This window comes from Anas acuta, chromosome 2, assembly GCF_963932015.1.
Source record: "Anas acuta chromosome 2, bAnaAcu1.1, whole genome shotgun sequence".
NCBI lineage: Eukaryota > Metazoa > Chordata > Aves > Anseriformes > Anatidae > Anas > Anas acuta.
In genome coordinates, this window is record NC_088980.1 from 113,298,411 (window position 1) to 113,322,122 (window position 23,712).

Genomic DNA, 23,712 nt, shown 5'->3' on the forward strand with positions numbered 1-23,712 from the left:
AAGCATTGCATTAAAGATGCGTTATTGCATGCAGCAGAGTGAAGGATTGCCTTTTATTTTTCCTCTAGAGGGGTAGATCTGCCTTAGAGCAAGATGTAATTTGAATCCTCATCATCATCTTTCGAAGATGTACAAACATACATACATACATATTTTATGGGTAATATTCTGAAATATATTTTTCAGAATGTGGCAAATGTCCATTTACAGATATAGATAGAAAACCTAATGTGTATGTATGGAGGACTTTCCAAGGAATCTCAGTAATTTGATCAGCCAGATCCTTTTAAAAAACAGGGTGGATATCAGAAGGTCCTGGTCACACTGCCTTGTGTGTTCACTCATGTGTTTTCACACGTTTGTTCTCTCATTCTCTGTCCCTGCCTATAGCTATGCAGAATATGTCTATGTATTTATGCTGCTGAAAAGCGCCTGCTGCGGGTATGTTGTCTCTGGCTTGTGGGTTCTGTGGAGTGAATGGTATGTGTTTTAAAGAGTTGCAGTGTCCCCACTGAACACTGCCACCTCCACCAGCAAAGGTGGTTGGTGTCAGCCTACTTTCACATTCCTTGCCTCACTCAGATAGCTTAGGGACACCTAGCCAGTGCTAGGATAATTAGAGTCTGTGTGTTATGAACAACAAGTCATATGTCCAGTCCAGAAATTAAGATAAAACCTCATCAGTTTCTTGAAATCCCTTTCTTTCTTTATTATTATTTCTCTTTCATCTTCTCCTTTGTTTCTTCTCCTCTCCCTGGCATGACATGGTCTCGTAACAAGAAATTGTGAGCATGCTGTGTGTAGGTCTCTAAGGCAAGTCTGTACACCAGTAAAATAATATGACTTTCCAAACTAAATATGGCTTTGCCTACAGTAATAGTGATTTGAATAAATAAAATATATCTGTATTATTGCTCAGCAAAAATAACCAGCTTAAAAGTCAAAACAATGGAAAATTTTAAGGGCTCAAAGACTCTGCCTGCAAAAATCCAATTTTGAAAATAAGGTATGGAAGCTGGTCTCACTGGCATCAGTTACTTATTGTCAATTTTTTTTTTTTTTTCATAACAACCATTTATTTCATAATTGCATACAATGTAATCTTGTCTGTAAGGAAATTAGTACCTTTCCATAGTTTTTGAAACTAACAGTAAAAGCATTGTCAGTTTCTGAGACTTCTGGATAAGGAATATAAATGTGTTTACCAGCTCGTACTATAGTGCTTTGGCTGCCTGGCTGTGTTAGATATTGCTCAAGTGATCTCTTTAGCTTCAGTGCATTTTCATTATCTTGAAATCAAGCTCTGTTGATTGGCCTGTACCTTACATGCTGGAAGTTACATATTTGAAATATATTACTTGACTGAAGAGTTCTGTTGCTTTCACTTTTTAATTCTGCCTGATATTAAAAATATTTAAATTCCATTCCATTAATTTTATAGGTTTATATATTGAAATTTGTAGAGGCTTACTGATGCTACTGCCAAAATATGAAATGCCTACAGACTGGCCTGGATTTGGTTGATTTTCCATCGTTCATATGAAGAATGAGGATGCAAAGGCAATAGGGAGCTTTTGTGTTGTTCTCCATATCATCTCTGCAGAGTCCAGATTCTAAAACAGTAACTCCAGTCTTGAATTTTGAGGGCTTTATTTTTTTATATCACATTTAATCAAACATGTAGAAACAATAACTGGATTGACCTTTTATTACATGCTTTAGTCAGAAATAGAAGAGGCATTATCTGAATCTTTATGGTTTCTTGTGCTTTCTATTGTCTTGGTTGGGCAAAAGGAGAGCTGTTAAATAAATAGAAAAACCTGGAAAAAAGTCATCCTGACATTACTGTACTGGGCAGTGAATAGAGATTGTGACGCTTCTTCTATGTACTGCTGCTGTAGAGGCCTCAGCTCTGTGGCTCTCTTTCATGTCACAGAAATGGAAGTTTTGTTTTGAGTGTTTAACCATTGTCAGTCTCTGCTTCTTCAGAAAAGTTATTTCCATGACGTAGTTTTTATAAAACCTCATCATAAGGCAGTGTACAGCAGGCTAGGGTACTATGGTGGTTTTACCTTGCTGGGCAGATGAGCTCCTACACAACTATCCTCTTACTTGCCCTTCTCAAAGGGAAAGTGGGAGAAAATACAATGGAAAGGGTTCGCGGGTTGAAATAAGGAAAGAGAGATCATAGAATCATAGAATCATAGAATCCTGAGTTGGAAGGGACCCTTAAGGATCATCAAGTCCAACTCTTGACACCGCACAGGTCTACCCAAAAGTTCAGACCATGTGACTAAGTGCACAGTCCAATCTCTTCTTAAATTTAGTCAGGCTCGGTGCAGTGACCACTTCCCTGGGGAGCCTGTTCCAGTGTGCAACCACTCTCTCTGTGAAGAACCCCCTCCTTATGTCAAGCCTAAATTTCCCCTGCCTCAGCTTAACCCCATTCCCGCGGGTCCTGTCGCTGGTGTTAATGGAGAAAAGGTCTCCTGCCTCTCGACACCCCCTTACGAGGAAGTTGTAGACTCACTCAACAATTATCATCTCAGGCAAAAGAAACTCAGCATAGGGAGATTAATAAAATCCATTGCCTATTACTAACAGTTTAGAGCAGTGAGAAATTAAAAGCAAACTAAAACTACCAAAACTACCACCCCCCCTATCAACTCTCTTCTACATCCTCTCCCCGAGCAGTGCAGAGGAAGGTGGAATGGGGGCTGCGGTCAGTCCCTGATGCTTCATCTCCACTGTTCCTTCACTTCTCTGCCCCTGCTCCCCCTGGGGTCCCTCCCACGGGATGCCGTCCTTCCCAAACTGAGCCTGCGGGGGCTGCCCACAGGCAGCAGCTCTTCAAGCACTGCTCCCACATGGCTCCATACCACGGGGTCCATCCCCCAGGACCAAACTGCTCCAGCACGGGTCCCCCACGGGTGGGCAGCAGCTCCCCCCAGATCACCTGCTCCTGCGTGGGCTCCTCTCCATGGGCTGCAGCTCCAGCCCGGGGACTGCTCCTGCGGGGGCTCTCCATGGGCCATAGCCTCCTCCACGCCACATCTACCTGCTCCACCGGGGGCTCCTCCACCCATGGGGGGGCTGCAGCGTGGAGATCTGCTCCATGTGGGACCCATGGGCTGCAGGGGGACAGCCTGCTCCACCAGGGGCCTCTCCACAGGCCGCAGGGGAACTGCTGCTGTGTGCCCGGAGCACCTGCACTGACCTTGGGGTCTACAGGGCTGCTTCTCACCCCTCTCTCTCCCAGCTGCTGTTGCACAGCAGTTTTTTTCCCTTTCTTAAATCCCAGAGTCCCACCCAGTATAGCTCCCTGGCTCAGCTCTGGCCAGCAGCAGGTACCTTTGGAGCTGGCTGGAGCTGGCTCTGATCTGACATGGGGCAGCTGCTGGGCTCTGCCCACAGAGGCCACTTCTGCAGCACCGCAGCACCAAGCCCTTGCCATGTAACCACAATACAGATACTCTGTGGAAAAAAAAAAAAAAAAAAAAAAAAAGTGCAGGTGGATTAGCCTTGTTACAATTCTTTCTGAAATTAAAAAGACCAAGGAAAATTCTTCAAGGGAAGATCTAAGAGCAAATAAGAGTTTATGAAAATTAATATGTGCATGTGAGAAACACCTGCTCTTTTATTTTTCCTAAGGATGATGAAAAGTTGAAATTTTCCTTTGGAAAAGCAAATAGAACAATACAAGGAAAAAAATATCTTTACTTTTATGGGACACAAGTGGTTGGTTGGTAGTTTTGTTTTTATTTTTTATTTTTTATTACAAATGCCTTATGTTTCATTGTTTTGTCCCTTAGAACTGATTTTTATCACGTGCTGTCATGCTGCAAAATTTATGAATGAGCATTTTCCTTCTAACTGAAATAAGGTTTTGGGGATCAAGACACAATGTGAGCATCTGGGAGAAAGGAGGGAGGATAAATAGCAGAAAGTAGAACAACTGAATCATAGAACATTATGTCTCTAGAAGTGTATGAGCCTTTTTATAGACTTTATAGATAAATAGCCAGATCATTTAGAAAACTGATCTAGCTTCATTGGCAATTTGTAGTAGTTAGGAATCTGGACCCTTAAGAATTCGTTATTGTATTTGTAGCTAGAATAGCAGTCACATTTGACTGCAAAACCAATGGACTGGGTTCTCCCCTCAAAGAGGAGAGTCCATGTTATTCTAGCAGTTTTGACCTCCATTTCAGTGAGTGGTGTCATGGAAAGGTTACCACAGCATGCAGAGCTTTTTTGGATATCTAAAGGAGTGAGCTACATACACTTTTATCCTTATGCCCTAGGTAATAGGATATGCAATGTATGATTCTTTTATAGTTACATAGCAAATTACAAGTTAAGATGAAAGAGAATTTAAGCTCAGAGGAAAATAAGTTATCTTACATATCTCCCATCCTAACAAAGGTATTTCTCAGCCAAAGCTAGTGCTTTTTGAAACAGTAGGCTCTCCACAGAATGCTTGACAGTCATTACTTTATAGAACATACATGATAAGAAAAAAATTACAGCGTTTTAATTTTTTAAAAACTAAATTTAAAGAGTACGGTTTCCTTTCATTCCAGACACTAGCTGAAAATAACAAGTCAGACAACTTTATAGGCTATGAAAGGTGATGTCCTCATACCTTTGGTGCACAGAGCAAATGGAATAGTACTTTTCTTGTAAAACACACAAGTGGCTTAGTTTGATTTAATTTAACAATTCTTTATCACTACCTACAAGGCAAATGAGAGGTAATACAATGAGGCTATTAAGCCATGTGTACATCTCCATGTGCACATGGGAAACAATTTCCCTTCCTCTGAACAAATCAGTTATATGCAGACTTTAATTCTTCATATCAGATCATATTTGGAGATAGCTGCAAGACAACTTTGCAATTGCAACAATATTACTTTCTTCATCTTTATCTCTGCTTTCATTATTTCCTTCCCTATGAGGTATCTCAAAAAGTTCCCTCAATATAAACATGATATATATATATATATATGTTAAAATATATTTTAAATTAGGATAAGTAAGATTAGAATAAATGTGAGGTGATATTTCTGAGCCCTATGAAAGCTACCAGTTTAATTATAAAAGGTAAACTCAGTAAAAGAATTTTTGATTATTTGAGCTCTTCATGTTGATAAGAGCAAGTCACTGTGACGCACTATGTTATGGAGAAATTATTTAGAATGTAGCTGATAACATGATAAACACCGAAAGTGTTTTGAAGAAACTTCTCAGCAACGTGGCAGCTATGATCTCCCCCACTGCGATTTATAGCCAGGCAAATTAAATATCAATAATCTATAATCATCATAGTGGAGCAAAAGATAATATCTAGCCCTCAAGGAAGAGAAAGTGTAATGATCCCAGGTTTACACTGAAACATAAATGAGCATAAATTTGTAAATAGGCCCTTTAAACACATTCTTCTTCCCTATTCTAGTTTGGGGGACAAAAGGAAGACAAATCTAAACTTTTCAATGCTTTAGTAGCATATGAATAGAGGGTTAAGACTATTGCAACATTTAGTAATTTTAACAACATTGCTTTTAGCTGTTACAGGAGTAGGAGTAGGTGGCTATTAGGTTTCTGACAATGCAATTATGGCCTAGACACATATGCTGGGAGTTGACCTGACATTTGCCTCTGGATAGTTGTCATAGCAGCAACCTGAATAGAGCAGCTTGATACAAGTGCCAGTTGCAGACTGGATGCAGGTTCTGTGCTAATACAATACATCTGAATATAAATGCACACACATACTGCCACTTGGAGATCATAGCTACTGTGTTTCCTTCCATTTACATCTAATTCCTAAATGTTCATTTTTCAAGAAACTGAGCTTTGTAAGGAGATGTTAATGATCTGCCTCAATACATTTTCTGGTGTTGTTTCTCTGTATGTAACAAGGGGGTTGACCTAACAAAAGACTCTTCAAGCACAGTTTTATTAACAACAACAAAAAAACCTGGCTGTTGCAGACCAGGAATAGTTTGTATCTCTATTAAGAGGGAAGGAAATTATTGGTAGACAAATTGCAGGTAATTGTAAAACTGTTTTGGAAGAAACTAATTAAAAACCTGAATTGCAGGGAGGGCATGGACTTCCATTTCAGGATTACTCTATCTGGTTTTTGGCATTGAGGGGAAAAAAGACCTTTAAACCTTTATACATGAGGACAGAATTTGTGTTTCAGCTGTGCCACTAATTCATGGCTTCTAAATCTTGACGCTGAGCAGTTATTTCCTGTATTACAATTCAGACAGCAGGAAAGAAGGAAGAAGGATATACATTTGTGTCACTCTGTGTGTTGTTCTCCTTCCTGATCAATGAATACTGCCACTCCTAAGAGGAAGGAAGAAACAAATAGTAGGACTCTTAAATGCTCTCTTTGTTCTGTTATTTATATTGTCTGTTTTCATATCCAGGGCAAAATTGGACAATAATGGTTACAGAAAAGGCAGTTATGCAGAAATGTCTCCTAGCGGAGAGCTGGAGAATGCCCTTTAAGACAGCGCTTCTGTGACAGAAAGCCACGAATTCAGCAAGCATGAGAAAGTGGTCTCGTTTCAGGGAGACTGAGTCCTTGCCACAGCTATTCAGTATGCAGGAAGAGCACATCAGCTATACATCCTTTTAAGAGATGGAGGAGGGTACTCTTCCTCTTGGGTTTCATGGAGCCTAATTTGCTCTGGAGGATGGGAAAGAAAAGATGCTTCATCCATGCTGACCACAAATGTCAGCACTGCAGAGGGATGAGGGATGGGGTCAGGCCTTTTTCTGCTGTATATTTCCAAAAGACCTGAAAAATTCCAACTCAGAGTGATTTTTGCTTCAGAATGGGATGCTTGTAGAGTCTTAGATAATAGAAAAGAGCAAAGGGAAACGGGCGGTTCACTTACCATAAAGCAGCCAAATAGGAACTGGAATCCTAAAAAACACAAAAGACAAAAGTCACTTTAACTTGCAGAGTTCAATGACTCTTAACATACAAAAGCTTTATAAATAATATTTTGTGTTCAGGCATCTCCTTGTGATTTGGTATTTAATAGGGACTGGACTAATTTCTGTACTTCAATACTTATTTTATCTGTGTTCAAAATTATCAGTAAGGAGACTGTGCCGTCCTTGGATACTCACATGCCAGTTTGCATTTCAGGCCTTGTGCACTTCCATCATTTCCCCACCTAATGATTATTTTACTTCTGAGTTGGTCTATGGTTTGCTTTTGTGGTTGCAAATGATATGCTTTAACCACTGAGGCACAAAATGTTATGCAGGCACCATTTAGCTGCATGTGAATTATTGTCAAGAGATCAAATTATGTACCAGTATTGGGAAACTCAGCTTCCTACCCACAATGCATTGGCCATATTGTCAAGGGGAAGAAAATAAGCAGTATGCATTGTAATTTTAAATTCTGCTGCCTTTCAAGTCAGTGGCAAAATTCCTGATTTCAGCAGTGCTGGGTAGGGTTGTGCTATTAGCAGATGCAGCTGGAAGGGACTGCTGAGTATCGCAGGGCAATCCCCTCCTGCCACACTCCAGCACGACCTACGTTAAATTTGCTACATGTATTGGAAAGGAATAATGTGCAAGGCATGCAATTGCAAATAATTTCATGCCTTGGATTTACACTGAGGACTTAAGGTGAGCAGGTAATTTTTCACCTCGATACAGAGATCATTAAATTAGAAAAAGCTTTATTTTTCCAGGCTCTTCGTGCTTAGCATATATCGTTGAATTTCAGGCTGCTGACTTCAGAGAACATTTTAAACACACAGAGCTGCTGTATGAAGTAAAGTTAATGCCAATGTCAGTTTACTGGTTTGGAGGCTGGTAAAACCGAAAGCTCAGAAATGGAGGGTCAAGATGTTTTTGGACAGTGACTTTAAAACAACCTTTCACTTTTCTACTGCAGGTGGAATGCAAATGAACAGGGACTGAAACAGTTGTCTTCCTTGTGTCTTCTATATTTGTCTCCTGCCAAGGAGACAGAAGAGGAAAAGCCAGTGGAAATGTAGATATAAGTATTTCCTCTTCAGGCCCAAAGATGCAGGGTTTGGAGTCAGCCCTTTTGTTCTTCCTGTCCCCGTGTTGAAAGCCAGGAATATAGAGATTTTTAATTATCCCTCCCTTTCACATGACAAGATGACATTAAACGTGAAGCTTTTTCTAGTCTGTCTGATGTTTCTAGGATAGAGATAAATACATTAAAAAATCTTTTTTTTTTTTTCTTTTCTTTTTTTTTTCCCTTTCCTTTTCCATGTTTAGCTAATGAATTCACTGCACACACCCTCCTGTTTACAGCACAGGGAGAGGTTGGTCTTTCTGGAAGTAAATCCTTGTTATCATACAGAATTTGATCCAGTTTAATGAAATCAGGGCAAACCCAGTGTGTATGTACAAACCCTTATTTTCAAGGGAAGGGTAGTGTGTTTTGGTTTTGCTTAATGAATTAGTAAATTTAGAAGACTTCAAACAATGACAAATTACTACTAAATTCAAAGCATCAGTTGCACAATAGATTCAGTTGTATGCCTCAGAACACTGCAATTCTTCACACAGAAAATATATGTGGAAATGTATGCACAGACTGCTTCTGTTTGGTAGCAGGAACATGTTTGTAATTCAACAACGGGCTTGATGTCCCTAAACTATATTTAGAAACATATTTTTCCAAGGGTAAAAAAAAAAAAAAAAAAAAAAAAAAAAAAGCTGAAAAAAGCTGTGAGAGCAGGAACTGAGTGCATTGCCTGGGAGCAGCACCAGATGCTAAAGAGGCTAGGCACAGGGCAAGACAGCCAGGCAGGCTGTGGCCAGCAGCCCAGGCATCATGCCAGATGAATCCTCCCCTGAAATGAGAATATTTGGGGAACAGATTTGTACTGCAGTGCACAAATTTCATGCTTATTACTCATGGTATTTCATATTAAGCTTCAGTTTTACTGTCTCCATTAATGAAGCAAATCAGACAGTGCATCCTCCAAAGACCGGTCAAAGTTCATTTCTTTGTTTCTTCCAACTGTGGTTGATGACTGTGGAATCAAAGGCCATACCCCAAAGCATCACTTCTTATCTTCTGAATCTTCTTTTAAAACACAGAACTAAAGCCAAAGGACATGCACCAAGTTCAGTCAAAAATTTAGAGTAGGTCTTCAGTAGCAAAACATTTTCCTGCTACTAAATAGTTTGAGACAGGGTGTGGTGGTTGTTTTTTTGGTGGTAGTGTTTTTTTGTTATTTTTTAAGATACCTTGGATTTTTAAAAGATATTTTCTTTGTTGTTGTTGTTTAACTGTAAAAGTCAAGATGTACCTGAGGCAGTGTTTAAAACAGGCATCGTGCACTCAATTAATAGAAAGAATTTTGGTTTTCAAAAGCATATGGTACAGGTTTTAAGGAAGATTTGAAATGGAGTAGTTACCAATCAAATGTGTCAACCACAGGGCACAGCACTTCAAAATATCTGAGCCTACTGTTGAAAACAAGAACCAGTCATTAAATGCATACAGGAAAGCAATTGTTCACTCTGTTTTAAGACAAGAAAAATGTTTTTGTAAGACAACTATTTGTAACTTCCACTAGAATTTACCTGTGGAAGAGACACCATACTGTAAATATGGCAATATGCTGGAATCTCCAGGGTGCTTTTTTTTTTTTTTTTTTGGTTGGTGGGCTGGTTTTTGTTGTTGTTTTCTTTTCAAGGCAGAACACAGAGATATTTTTAATTAGGTGAAACTGAGGAACTTAATTCAGTGTTGACTTCAAGCTCTTCATGTCTAGGCTATCAACTTCTGTTTCTAAATAAAGAAGAATTTCATTTAGGATTTAATAGAAAGTGCTTTGGTCCATTCTCCCTGTCACAAAGACTAATATATGTAATATTAAAAGAAAGTGTAGGGCAGAAGAGAAATATGAAAAAGCTCTAAAAGTCCAAATCATACCCCATAATTTTCCAATAAAACCTTTTTGAGAAGTTGCATTTCCATACCCTAGAGCTAGCAGGTGTATGGAAAGCTGTTTTGTGTCAAGAAAATATGCTGTCAGTGGTGGGAGTGATATCAGTTGTAATGCACCAGACAAGGGGACCTATAGTGGGAGGTTTAATTATGCTGACCGTGATGATATTGTAGTAATAAATCTGCAAAGCTGGCACTAGCATTGCTCCACTACTCCCACACACTTTCCCCTGCATGTTCCCTCAACATGTGATTCAGGAGTTTTAAAATTTTCTCTGTTGGTGCTCTGGTGCCACAGTCCTCCTGCACGGAGTGAAGTAATGTTCACCTATCCTGGCTGAACATGCTGCCAATCATAATCTCCATAAAATGCCATGTTGGCAAGGGGGAATGGAAAAGTCAATTGTTAGAGAATGGTTTCACTGAGGTAATTTCTTGAGGACAATACACACAAGTATGAAAAACACAGAAAAAAATCTTGATTGTGATCATAAAAGTGGAGTTGCCTGAGGCATGGCAAGGCTTGTTCTGAATGAGAAGAGTTTGCTGCAAAGGAGGGATTTCTCTCAGTTTGCATCCTTCTGGGTCAGCAGCAAATACTGCTACATCTTTGTCATCATACATCAGTTTCAGTAGCACATTGATTCCTTCAACACCATTACCTGCAGGCAAAAGTGCTTGTGGGATAGCAAAAGACAACATTGTTTTCATGTGGTGTATGTTGTTTCTGTTTGGAAGAAAGGTCAGGTATTCAGGCTTCTGTGTTTGTACTGCTTGTCAATGAGAATAAGCAAAAATGATCTGTAGTCATCTTCTGCAAGGAGCTAGCTGCTGCAAAGAATTTGGCTTTGAAAGCGCTGTAGGAGATATGCAGAAGGGTATTAATATATATTTTTTTATTATTATTATTTCTTTTTCTGGTCAGAAACCTGTGCTTCATTTCCACTGAAGTTTTACCTTTATTTTCTTCAGATTTTCAGTTAATTTCATTTTAGCAGGGGCATCCTGGACCATGGTGCTTCACATTTGGGATTAGGCACTTACCAAATGAGGTGTCTTAGGAGCTTGCTCTTTAAGCCCTGCTCTCTTGGTCCCATGTCTTGACCTATTTTAGGATGTGAGATTGAGGGAGATGGCCCAAGGAAGGCAAAGATCCTTTCATATTCTTTCTAATACTGTCCTCCATGACAGGCTGAATGACTTTGTGATGGAGTCTCCTATGGAAAACTGCTTTTACTTTCCAGGAAAATGCTGGCTGAGAATTGATGCAGAGATTCGAATAAAGGACATTGTGATTCTCAAGATCAACAGTTAAAACAAAACCTAAATTGGTAATTTATCATAAGGCCTAAGGCAAGATCCATGCTGTGCTGTTCTTCAGGACAGAGTGAGAATCTGTCTTTGTTTCTGCCTGTCCTAAGAGAAGAAAAAGATCTGTGAGGTCTGGGCCCTATCAAATCTCTTATCTCTGCTGGTAAAATGGGGATAGAGCAAAAGCCCCACATGCCTCCACTTCTCTCATCTTCCTCCACAAAGCAGAAAATTGTAGTTCTGAGGGCTCTCCTGCTCTTTGCATGGTACCTTCATCTGAACTGAAACAGATGGGACTTCCACCATGATAAATGTCATACGTATTTTGTGAAATACACCATGAACATAGAGGAGTTGTGCCAAAACTCAAAGGCATTAGTGCAGTTTACGTAATCAAGCTGAGTCTATTTCCACCTGTTAAGATATTTGTAAATGTTTGTAACCTGGTGCTAGTCACCACTGGACATGTTATTAAAAACTAAACTGAGGAAGTCATTGCTGTGCATGCGCTGCAGTGTGCTAAGCACTATGCCCCTGTTTTACATGTTGAGCCATTTTCAGTTTATACTGTTAGCTGATAAACCATTAGCTGACTAATTTTTTTTCACACATTAAAACACTCTAGACAAATAAAAGCATGGCCATGTCCAAATTTCAGATTTTCCTCTTTGATATAACAGGAAATACTCAAATATCTTATGAAGAAAGCTAACTGCAGCCTAAGACAAGAACATCAGGGGCAATAGGGAAATTAAACTTGCAGGACACTTTCCAGGGGAAAGAATATGGAAAAAATCAGCTATCCAGATCTTCACTAAAGAACAGTGAGTTTATCTCAAGCACCATAGAAGAAGGAAAAAGCTATTCTTCTCAGTATGAACACAGAGAGTCCTGGTCCTTTAGAAGAACCCGGTTTTTCTTTCCTCACTGACTTTGAATCACAGTTACCTAAACTATAACAGTAGTTTGTCCATGCTTCCACACTCAACCAGCAGCACAGGTGACCTCTGAAAGCTCACGTTGCTCTTCTGCTATCACAGTGGATAATGAACTGGCTAAAGTTGACAGGCTATGAAAAATGATCCCTCTGCTTTGCTATCGCTCCAATAAAAGTGATTCTCTGATGATTCCTTGCAACAGTCTGAGCACCTCTTCCAAAAGTTTTCTGTTCTGTGGGTGAAGTAGCAGTGGTGGAAAAAAAAAAAACAGACTCAAATGCTTCTGTGCAAAAACACTAACCTGTTATTTAAGGTTAACATACCCATTCCAGTCTACAAACAATGTGTCATTTTGTCAGAAATAAGGAGACTAAGGTTGATTTTTCCACACAATAGCACCTTTTTATTTTGATCTTCTTTTTCCTTGTCAGTCTCGTGCTTTCATTTCTTGTCAAACACTGTCTTGTGTCAGTTTTGATGCCTGGTGACAGCCCTGATGCTGGCAGTTCATTCTAGTGTTAATAACCTAAAAGCAAAAGGAACCTACTGCCCTTCTAATCTGCAACTGTAGCATGGTGCTTTGCTTTCTTTGAAGTAAGGCCTGCTTCAGGGGGACAGTTTGGAGATCCTTGAACTTTTGGCAGCCAGCTTAGCATTTTGATAGGTGCTTTTCAAGATCCCATGTCTCCATTCCTATTCCTATTACAAGGGGTTTAGGTGCATAACTGGACTCTATATTACACCTGATTTAGCTTAAGTAGACTAATCCAGTATTTCCTCACTATCTGAAGAAAACAGTTTTTTTTTTTTTTCAGGAAAGCAGGAAACAGGAAAAATATGATCTAGATTTGAATACAGAGGATGGGAAATAGAAGGATGTTCCTTTCAAGAGAAGAAATAGGGTGCATGCACGAGAACAGCAACTAGAGTCCTCTTGATTTCATCAGTAAGTCCACTGCTGAATTGTCAAAACACTTCCCAGTATAAAGAATATCTGGCACGAGTCCTGTGAGATTGTTTGGACTTTTGGACTTGCCTTTGTGTTTGATGTTAGCCATAAATTTATTCTCACTACTTCTGGGGAAAAACCCTGGAGTCTCTCTCCTGGCTGTGCTTAGACCTCATCTATAATTCTATTGCTTTATCCTCTGACAAAGATCTGGAATGTCTTTTATGAAGGATGACTAGATTTAAAGTGGAAGGAATCTGTCCAGAGGCACAGTAATTTTTTTGAATCTATCTGTCATGATGATTTTGGACAAGAGGTTACAGGACTCTCAGTGGATGCATCATTTTAAAGAATACTGTGACCAGCCTGAGAGGTGGAGAAATACTCAGCATAAGTATCTGCCTTGGAAAATCATTGGAGAATAACTTTGCCCCTCAGATAAAACACATATACAGGGTGTTTTAAATATTTTCCTAAACAGACTATAAAGATTCTGGCAATTCAATTTTCAGGTTTCAGCTGTAAGTTGAAATTTCAGGTAGATGTTAATTTTGGATTAATAATACCTAAATATGTGGATTGGAAATTTTTTAGGACTTTACTCAAAATAGTCTTGAGGTATGCAACATAGTAAACAAATTACATGAATTAACTTTTCTTCACACAAATTGATTGGGATACCTGTGTCTGGAAACCTGTAGCAGCAATTTTCTCATTGTACATTCTGAAACTGTGATGACTTAACTGAACATCTGGCTTTTCCTTGTTGTGCTATAAGAGAAATAAGGACTTCTGGGAAAGGTAATATCTTTTAATAGATCATCTTTTGGGAATAGAAGTTCTTTTATTGGCCTAGGAAAACGTGTTACCTATTTCTACAAGCCATTCTTTGCCTCTATACTTAGATCGCATTTGTAAAAGGACCTCCTACATGTTAAAAAAAAAAAAAAAGTTGTTGTTCTTTTAAAGGACTATAAATATTCAGTACTTTAAATATGAAGGTCAGCCAATGCAAAGGACTACCATGAAGCTTCATTTGGATTTTAAACTCAGTGAACTGTGTGTGTCTTAAATCTTATTCAGGGATTCCTAGTCTTGAGCAGGTTTTATTTAGTGGACAGTAATCCCAACACAAACCCCAACAACTCAGGGCAGGGAGAATGTGCAGTGGAAACCAAAACTAAAAGAAACACATCCATCAATTATGGAAATGTCATTTCCATCATTTCTAAGTACAGTGAGTCAACAGCCTTATTGCCATGTTGAAGGAAAATTTACTCTACTGCAATATGCCAAAATACTGTTTAGGTGTCTGGGCTTCCAGGATATTGGTCATAAAATTAAAAGGTGTGTCAAAGACTAGAGAATTAATTTAATGCATTTAAAGCCAATAAAAGGTGCTGTGGTGTTCAGTCACAGCAATGTATGTCATCAAAGCTATTGGTAGTATCATCATTTATTAAGATTACCTGACACTTTCCATTATAGTACCAGGTGTGCAGTTTGATAATAACTTCATGACCTTCAGCCCCCAGGGGTTCTGTGTTTTACTGTTCTGTGTATCCCATCTATTGAACTCTTTCAGAGAAAACCATCCATTTTCAAGAATTAGGAAAAATTTGTCCTTTAAGGGTTGTATGATTCTTAAATATATTTACCATTTCATAAAAAGGCTGGGATGCTGTTTGGTCTTGACACTACAGAGGACTAGGAGACTGAAAGGAGTCCCAGGAAGAAGAGAAAATCTCAGATGGGACCATCAGTGAATGTGACATTGGTGAAATACAAACTAGGAAATGAAAGGACTTGAGTAGCTGAAGCTACTCAGGTATCAGGGAGCAAGAGACTTGTTTGAAAAGGTGTGATTAGGGTTTTATAAAACAAGAAGACTGAGATGGAGGGTAGAAAATGAAACTGGAGAAACAAGGAGGATGGGATGAGGAGTTGGGCATTTGGAAGACACAGTAAGAAACAATTTTGAAGAGACAGCGTACAAGGTATCATGTCGTGAGATGGGGAAACAGGAGCTGTCTCTGGATCTCCATGAAGAGGCCGCCCCACAGACCCAGCATGGGAATCCCATGGCTCACCCTCCTTCAAATGCCCTGCTTCATGCAGGTGGATGCTGAAGGCCTCTTCACCTGGCAGCTGCTTCTCTGTGCAGCAGCTGAGATGTGCAGGCAGATCCCAGCTCCACAGCCTCTGCAGTTTCAGCAGGGTTAAACTTTGATTAAACTTTGGAGTTTCTTCACATTGTTTGAAAAAAAAAAAAAAAAAGTTACACAAAGAGAAGTACTTTACATTGATATGCTTGCAGAACTCAAGCATTTCCATGGTAGGTAATGCTAGCTTAAGGTTGCCTTTGTTGCCAGAATCTCACCATCTGAAAAACAGTGATAAAAGTCCCATCTAACAAGAATATTGTGAGGATTGATTGGGTATGCTTTGAAAAGTGCTGCACAGTTTTATCATATATTTCTGTTTATTTTACTTTTGAATCAAAATTCACAGAAATAAATTGGTGTGGCCCAAATGGGAAAAAATATATGAAGCATTATCTACTTTCTTCAAAAGCCACACTACAAGCTATTGAGGTTGGAAAAAAAAATAAAGCACATGAAAGCATGTTTTCTTTTGTTTTGTTTTGTTTTTCACGTTAATAAATTGATTTTCCTACGCTGAAAAAATGGACGACTGTATGCAAACACAGGGTCCTTGGCTTGCCTATCTGTTTGAAGACTAATCTGCATTTGAGTTTTTCTAGCCTCAAAGTTGTCTTGTAAGAGCAGCATTTACTGAGAAGAACAAAAAGCAATCCACGTTAGGCATTTTAGCATATTCAGAAAGGAAATGTCAGGCAACATGAAGCAAAAATGTGTTTCCTTGTTTCTCTCTTTTCTAACTGAGTGGGAAAAAAAAATCACCTTGACATAGGGCAGTTAAAAAGCTGGTATTCTGGGAGTTGTTAATCTATTGATCTGGTAGACAATGTGCTTCATGAAAGCAGTAAGTCAAATGCATGTTACCATTTCTGCCATATTTGGAATATTACCATTTATATTCTTGTAGTTTTTTTAGCTTTTTGGTCAGACAGAATTGTCCATGTGATTATGTGCTTATTGATAACAGTGGAGCAACAGCCAAGGCAACAGCAATGTTTGTTCTTGATGGGAGTGCACAGAATTTCTGATGTTTCTCTATATATGGGAACAAAATTCCCATTGAGCAGCATTGATTTCCTGGGGCTTCTTATTTTAACAAGATATAACTATTTTATTATTTTGTTGGTGGTGAGGGAGACAGGGAACAAGAAAAAAAAAAGGGGGGTTGAGCTTTGACATTGTTAGAGTTGCTTCCACAATGAACAGATTTCTTGAAAAGAAATGCCTATATAACCTCCTTTGGCATAGGCTGGGAGGCTGGGATGCTGCCAGTGAGTCTTGCTCTTTGTAGCACAAAAGTGACATTCTGCACTAGCATCTGCATTGCTGTGGAGGGTAATTTCTTTTAAACTATTCCTTAGCTGCTCAGAATACATCAGAGCAGGGTTTCCTTGGTATATGGGTTATGTAATAGTTCATTAAATCTTTTCTGACTATATACCGTCTTTAGTAGATTATTTAATCACTACTATGATAAATAAATAAATAAATGCATCTATTTACTCTGTTAAGCAAAAATAAAAAAATTAAAAAATAAAAAAATAAAATAAAATAATAATAATAATAATAATAATAATAATAATAATAATAATAATAATAAATTGTGTTCTCCTGGTTCAGACCTGGGCACAAAAGTAAAATATAGATATTGCTGATATATACCAAGTTGTAGATCACAGTGTGTACTTCATGCTGCCACTTTTTCAAGTGAACAGATAACTGCACTTTCACATGCTTTGGTACCTAAAAGGTATTTTTGCATTTCTGTAATTTCCATAATTTTCCAGATGGTATGCTCAAGACCTAAATTACCTCTCCTTCAAAATAAAGTCAGAAGAGAAATATTGTTAGAAGGATGACTTATTTCCATTGCCATATACAAAATGAAGATGGTATAAGTCAAATTCTAGATGGACAAATATTTTATCTGCTTCTTGTTCATGCTCCTTATTAAAGGTAAATTATAAACAGTTATAAAATGGTTAGTTAATACTTGGAAGGTTTTAAAAATTGTTATGAATTGCAACAATATGTGTTCTAGATAGGTTAAACATATTAATAAAAGGTTAGTTAATTGTTGCTGAGTATTATGGAATTTAAATATTTTATAAAAATCAAACTTAAAATCAATTATTAAGCCTTTCTAATACAAATGTAATGTAAGGGGAAAGTATTTGTCAAAAGAAAGTGCTGAACAAGTAACACAGAATGACTGAAAAATCTCAGTTCTGGAACAACACTGTTTAATTTCTACAACAGTTTAAAAGCAAAGACAATTAAGATGAAAAGAAAGAGAGTTAATCTGTGCAGAATAAATCTAGGGTATACAAAAATGAACATGATGTTCATGTTCTCCCTCCCCAAGAGAAAGAGAACTTGGCTTCTTTATCATCAACATGGCTACAAGGAGAAAGTACAAACTTTTGCCTTTTTAGTAGATAAGATTCCTGAAAAATGCTTAAATCCCAGAGAAGTGTATGAGAGTTGACACCTAAACCCCTCTGTTACCAGGCTAATGGTTCATCATCCTGCTGGTAGAGCTAACACCTGAGCCTGCTCAGAAAAAGGTTGTCCAAAATGCTACCCTGCTTCTACATTTACACATCGTGAAGCACTGAATTAAGCACTTAGGTAAGGTCCAAATTTCAGGTCTGAAATGTATGGTGCCCTATTCAACATTTCAGTACAGGTGATTGGCACACTTTTTAAAAATATATGCAACGTTTAGAGGAAGGCACCTTCCTCTAGGTATGCACCTAGAGCATACGCAGAACCAACAGTCCCATGCTCAGCATCCTGCTCAACCCATTTCATGCCCCTAGGGAGCGCCTTCCCCAGGGTTACTCCCCAAGCCCCACCACAGGGCACGCCGTGGTGTTTCACAGGGTTGTGACTGGTTTGATACAAAGTCCTGGGCTCCCAGTCTCAGAGCTGTTTGTGCTAGGGAGATGCTGAATGAGAGGTATTGACAGGGAAGGGAGCAGGGCTGGAAGCACGCTTCTGAAAGGGAACTGAGTCATGCTCCCTTTCTGTTTGCTATCTCTCTGCCCATGAATTGTTCATTTCCTTGCACTCAGCGAGTGGCACAGCTTCAGCTATGACTCCCACCACAATTTTGCTTTTAGCCTGGTTGCTAGGAGATGGCAGCATTGAGTTCAGGTCCCTTCCTCGCCACAGCTAGCAAAGACCTTGCATCCCAAATTTGACCCCTTTTCACTGTGTCTTGCAACAAGAAGCTGGAGCTCAGGTCTCCTACCTCAGCCACAGGCTCCAGCACCCAGGCTGGTACACATCAATGTGCTGCATCCATGCTGTGCCCTCTGGCCCAACTCTGCTGTGCTCTGCTATGATCTCAGTGCACCAGCTCTGCAATAAACTCACTGATGTGTTTTCATTTCAATGGCTAGAGGGCCTCTGGAGCCCAGCAAATCTGTGGATCCCAGACAGTTGAATAAGGAAATGGCCTCAGATACTCTGCTGAGCCATGGGCTGGCGCTACGTGGCTGTACAGTGATTCTTCTGGAGACATAAGTACATTTCTTGCAAAAGATGGGGCAGTTGGTGTACATACAGCTAAGTATTTTAGCAGCTTCTGGGAGTTAGTCCTTTTTGCATTGTACCCTTTGAACACTGTCCAGTCCTTGACAAATTTGGTGAAAATCCCTTGCTGATCTTTGTGACAATAAAATGAGGCCCCGAGTGAGTCTACGTCATGAAATGTCATCTAGTTTTGGAGATAAGAAGACATCTCAGCCTTGACAGACTCAAGGATTTGGATGATGATTTAAGCTTTGCTGTGAAAGCAGAACTTTACTGTATAGCTTATAAATATTTTCTCATAGAAAATAATACTTCTTCTTTTATAATGACATTTGGAGATTAAAGGTAAATAATGTTAAAGTTGAATTCCTGGCCAAAAAAAAAAAAAAAAAAAAAAAAAAAAGAAGGCATTGTGATTTTGGCTCTTTGTTTAAGTCTATTATTGTTTAAGAAAATACATAGGAGACCAGTTTGGCTATCTCTCTTAAAAATGCAGAGCTTAGCTTCCACTCATATTAGTGCTCAACAGACCCCATTCTGATTGTTTATGGAATTAATTATCTGGTGGCTCACTATTCTGTATTAAATATTAAAAGTTTCTGTTAATAATATATGTTCCATTTCATGAGTCATCTCAGTTGAGCCCAAGTCTTTTTAGCCAATAAAAGAGACAGGGATATCTTCATCTCAGAAAAGTTGGTGGCATCTTATTTGAGAGATGAGACTGACTAATGCTAACAGGAAAACTACTTCACAAACGTTTAATTTGACACAGTCTGGGCACCGTTTGAACTCTTTAATCATTCTGTGTTGGTATATGTATTGTTATTATATATATATATATAAAGGTTTGTAATATTTTATAATTTTTTGTAACTTGGGTATATTTAGCAACAATAAAGAGGTAATACAGAATCTTACAAAAAGGGGAGATGATACTGAAAAATCATTGTTCAGTTGACTACTTTGAAAATGTCTTTGAAAAAATCTTACTTGTATTTTATAAATACTGATGATCCATAAAACTATTTTATGTAAAACTACTGACATATATTTTCATCACATAATAGAGTCAGGCCTACTAAAAAAAAAAAAAAAAAAAAAAAAAAAAAGTCTACACGTTCAAGAGAAACAAAGAAGTTCAAATTCAATTGCAAGCTAAATCAGAAATTCTGAGAAATTCTGGCACTCAAATCCCCGCAGTGGGTTGAGCAGTCATGCACTGATTGTTTTCCTTGTTTCCAAATGCTAAACCACATTAACTCTTTTTTCAATGCTTTCTGCCCCCCAGTGTCATAAGTGAAGTTGCTACTGGGGCATTCTGTGATCATGAGTGGAGGCGTGGTGCTCTCAGCAGTAGATACAGCAATCATAGATGGAGAGATATACACTTCTGAAATGTGATTTTCTATAGGGGAAAGTTGTGGGGCCATTATGCTAAATCCTGTTTGATATTACACAATCATCTAAGAAGTAAATAGGGAGCATGAGAAGAACTCATGGTGTACAGAGTCACTGCTTATACACGAGACTACAAATACTTTCAAACCACGTTTGTAGAGACATCCTTACCACTTGTGTGGTAAGGACTGTCCTTATGTGGATGGTTGCTCATTCAGCCCCCTGCAAATATAGGAAATGTGGTTGTATTCTGTTCCTCCATTCCTTCTGTCATTTTTGAGGCTGATATATCAAGAAAAGGAGTTGGTGCATTCTGTATTGTTTTGTTTTATAAAGAAAGAGATGGTTCTTTGACTCAGAAGAGTCACACCCATCGTCAGAAAGCAATGGCTTATTTCTATCCTTTTCCATGCTAACAAAGAGTTGGATTTTGCAGGAGACTGTGAGCTCTTCAGGATGAGAGGATGCCTCTTCCCCTTTGAGAAACAGTATTATTGGCTAGCGGTGCACAAAAATAAATAAATAAATAAATGTCTCATATTTGCGGGAAACATCTTTTATTGCTTTTTTTACATTGTATTTGTTCAGATGATATTCAATGAGAGACACGTATGTGCTTGATTGACATGTACTAAAATTTTGTGAAAGCAACGGATGGGAAGTCTTAACAATGGAAAAGACCCTCTCATGCAAGATAAAATGTAACAATAATTCAAAACCTTTCATTGTTTTTTCAGGATGAGGCTGCTCCAGCTGACAAACAGTACAAACAGGAGCCAGCCCAGGTCACTTACTCAACATCAGCTGTTTCCAGCACACAGGAGGTGTTGTACATCAATGGAAATGGGACCTACAGTTACCATAGTTACAGAGGGCTCGGAGGTGGGCTGCTAAATCTCAACGATGCTTCTAGCAGTGGTGAGTTTCCTTCCTTACAAAATATGCCTGTGTGTATATGTGTTCATGTGTACATTTCCCCTGCTGTACAGAAAGCTAGTCTGAGGGGTTCGATATTATCAGATAATGAGCAGGGACACAATCCTGCAAACAGCAACTGCTGAGCAAAATGCTTGTTCACTGCATGCTAGTCTCAACTCAGTTTCAAGGGACTAATTCACAATAGGGTGAGACTAAACCTGAAGTCCCTAGCAAAGAGTAAAAAAATAAATAAAAATGCTGGGTTAGATCTTCATCAGATTTGTATGACTTTATGGGGACATACCCTGTTATTATTGTCATCTCCTATACTGATCACAAAAGGAAGCCATTAGTATCTTCGTGACTGGAGTTTGAAAACACTGAGCTCCATATTTTGTGAAATAAATGAATTGGCCTGTATTTCTCATGTGGTCTCTCTGTATGCTTTAATTTACTGCAGATAAGGATCTGGCATGACAAGTGTTAAATGAGAAATCAGCACATCTATTTCTACCCTATGCTAAAAAATGGTGCAAGTAATTATATGTCACCATGAGGTTATATGCCCATCTGAAAACAAAACAAAACAAAAATAAACACCTCATAAACAAAGAGGATCATTTGTTTAAACAGTAGTCCTTTCTTATATTAGCAAACAAACAAATGTATGCTAATTGTAACATTTGTTTGAAATGGTCTCCCTTACTGATTTCACACAAATTCAGAGCAAAGGAAATGGTTTACCTATTCTGATAAGAAGAGTATTATTGTCTGTCTGTCAGAGAAAAGTGATTACTCTGGAAAACTGAGGGACTCTTGCCTCCAAGAACAGTATTTAAAAAATGTCTCAGAGGACAGAGAAATCCCTGGGTTGTTGTCCTGGCTGATTCCTCACTGTTTGAGGAATGTGATGCTACAGGTACATGGACTGGCTTTGGCAAGACAATAGTTGTTCATCTACAGCCTCAATTTTCAACATGCTAAGCAATTTTCAGAATGTTACCACGGCTGCAGCCTGCGAAGCATTAGTGGTGTATGGTGTACTGGTGACCTTCACCTCTGTGAATGACTTACATAAAATTTTCTATAGGCTTAAAAAAAGAAAATATTTTAGTTTTCAAAATTCTTTGATGCGAAGAGATGATTACAATTGTTTCCATGTGCACAAAAAACACATCTGAGATATTGAATATGATCTCTGATCAAATGTTTTCATAAGAGTAAGACAGCTGTGGAAATCTCTGTTCCTGGGAAAATGTACAAGAACTTTCAAAATGCCTTTTACACTGTGGTCAGAGACTGTCCTAATCAATTCCTGCTGAAAACAGTTGGCGCTTGCTCTTCCATCCAAGTAAGAGCAGGATTAAGCTTCCTATATGATTTGTTTGTCAGCAGAAGCCATCAGAATTGCCACATTTTACATAATCCTAAACTGTGAAGGAATCACAACTCTTTTGTATCCTTGTTCTTCCCTTCAAACATTTTGTAACAGGACACATTTTCATAGCTTCTATTTTTCAGTGGATTGTAAGATTTAGGCAAAAGTATTTTATGGTGCCTCAATATGAACTTCAGTTTTTGAAAATGAGGTACAAATTTGACATCACAAATTAGTTTTGCTTTCTGATTAGAAGCAACATTTTCTTCATATCTTTAATGCAGAGGACTCTAATACTTTCATCATGATTAATGTTCAAGATGGGTTTTGTAACCACAAACGGTGGTCATCCCAGAACTACCAGGTGATGCACAACTAATGCAGCCGGGTAGCTGTGCAGTGCACTGTACTCCTCTGCATATTACCGCTGGGGTGAAGAAACCAAAGGATGCCAAAAGTCTATGTGCTAACATTTGGAAAACAGTTAGTGATGCTAACAATCTAGCTGGCCACTGATTTGTGACCCACCTGCCATTTCACAAAGTTCCTTATGGAAGTTTTGGAATGGGAACTCCATCAATTTCTTAGTCTCATTGACACAAAAGCAACCAGTAGCTGAACTGTTTATCTCGGGGCTACTGAGTGTAAAGCGCTCTGGTTCCAATAGCTGGTTTCCCTGTTGGACAAATGGGAGGATTTGGGTGCCAGTTCCTAGGGATTTGACCATCATCTCTGACATGTCCCTGGATATTTGTTTGTTCATTTGTGGATGGAGTTGCAGTTGAGAGGTGTGACAACTTCCCTCCTGACAGACCTCACAGGGCAGTTGTTTGCAGTCATTATTATGTTTCAGGGAGTCATGTCCCAAACATACACGGAATAGTTCTTTGTGAATTGTTTTCAGGACCTAAGAAGTGATTTTAAGAATGCATTTCCTTTTCAATTTAGTAACTCATCAAATGCTTTTATCACCTTTACAAACATTCACCTAGTGTAAAGATAAATATACACCTCAGTCAGAATGTGTGTATAAACAAATACAGTCTGGTTTTACATATCTATTAAGACAGGAAAAAGGAAGAGAAGTTGCAAAAGACAACTAAATCTTGCTATTTGATTTTTTATTTCTGGACATTTCC

General features: G+C 38.6%; 1 protein-coding gene across 6 annotated transcripts in view; it reads left to right on the top strand.

The window, feature by feature from the left end:
* Positions 1-23,712, top strand: part of NOL4 (nucleolar protein 4) — a 193,780-nt gene that overhangs the window by 158,451 nt on the left and 11,617 nt on the right. For all 6 annotated transcript variants that reach the window (XM_068671769.1, XM_068671768.1, XM_068671767.1 and 3 more), the window contains one exon: positions 21,015-21,195. In XM_068671769.1, coding sequence (XP_068527870.1) covers positions 21,015-21,195 — 181 coding nt within the window. The remainder of the gene's footprint in view (positions 1-21,014; positions 21,196-23,712) is intronic.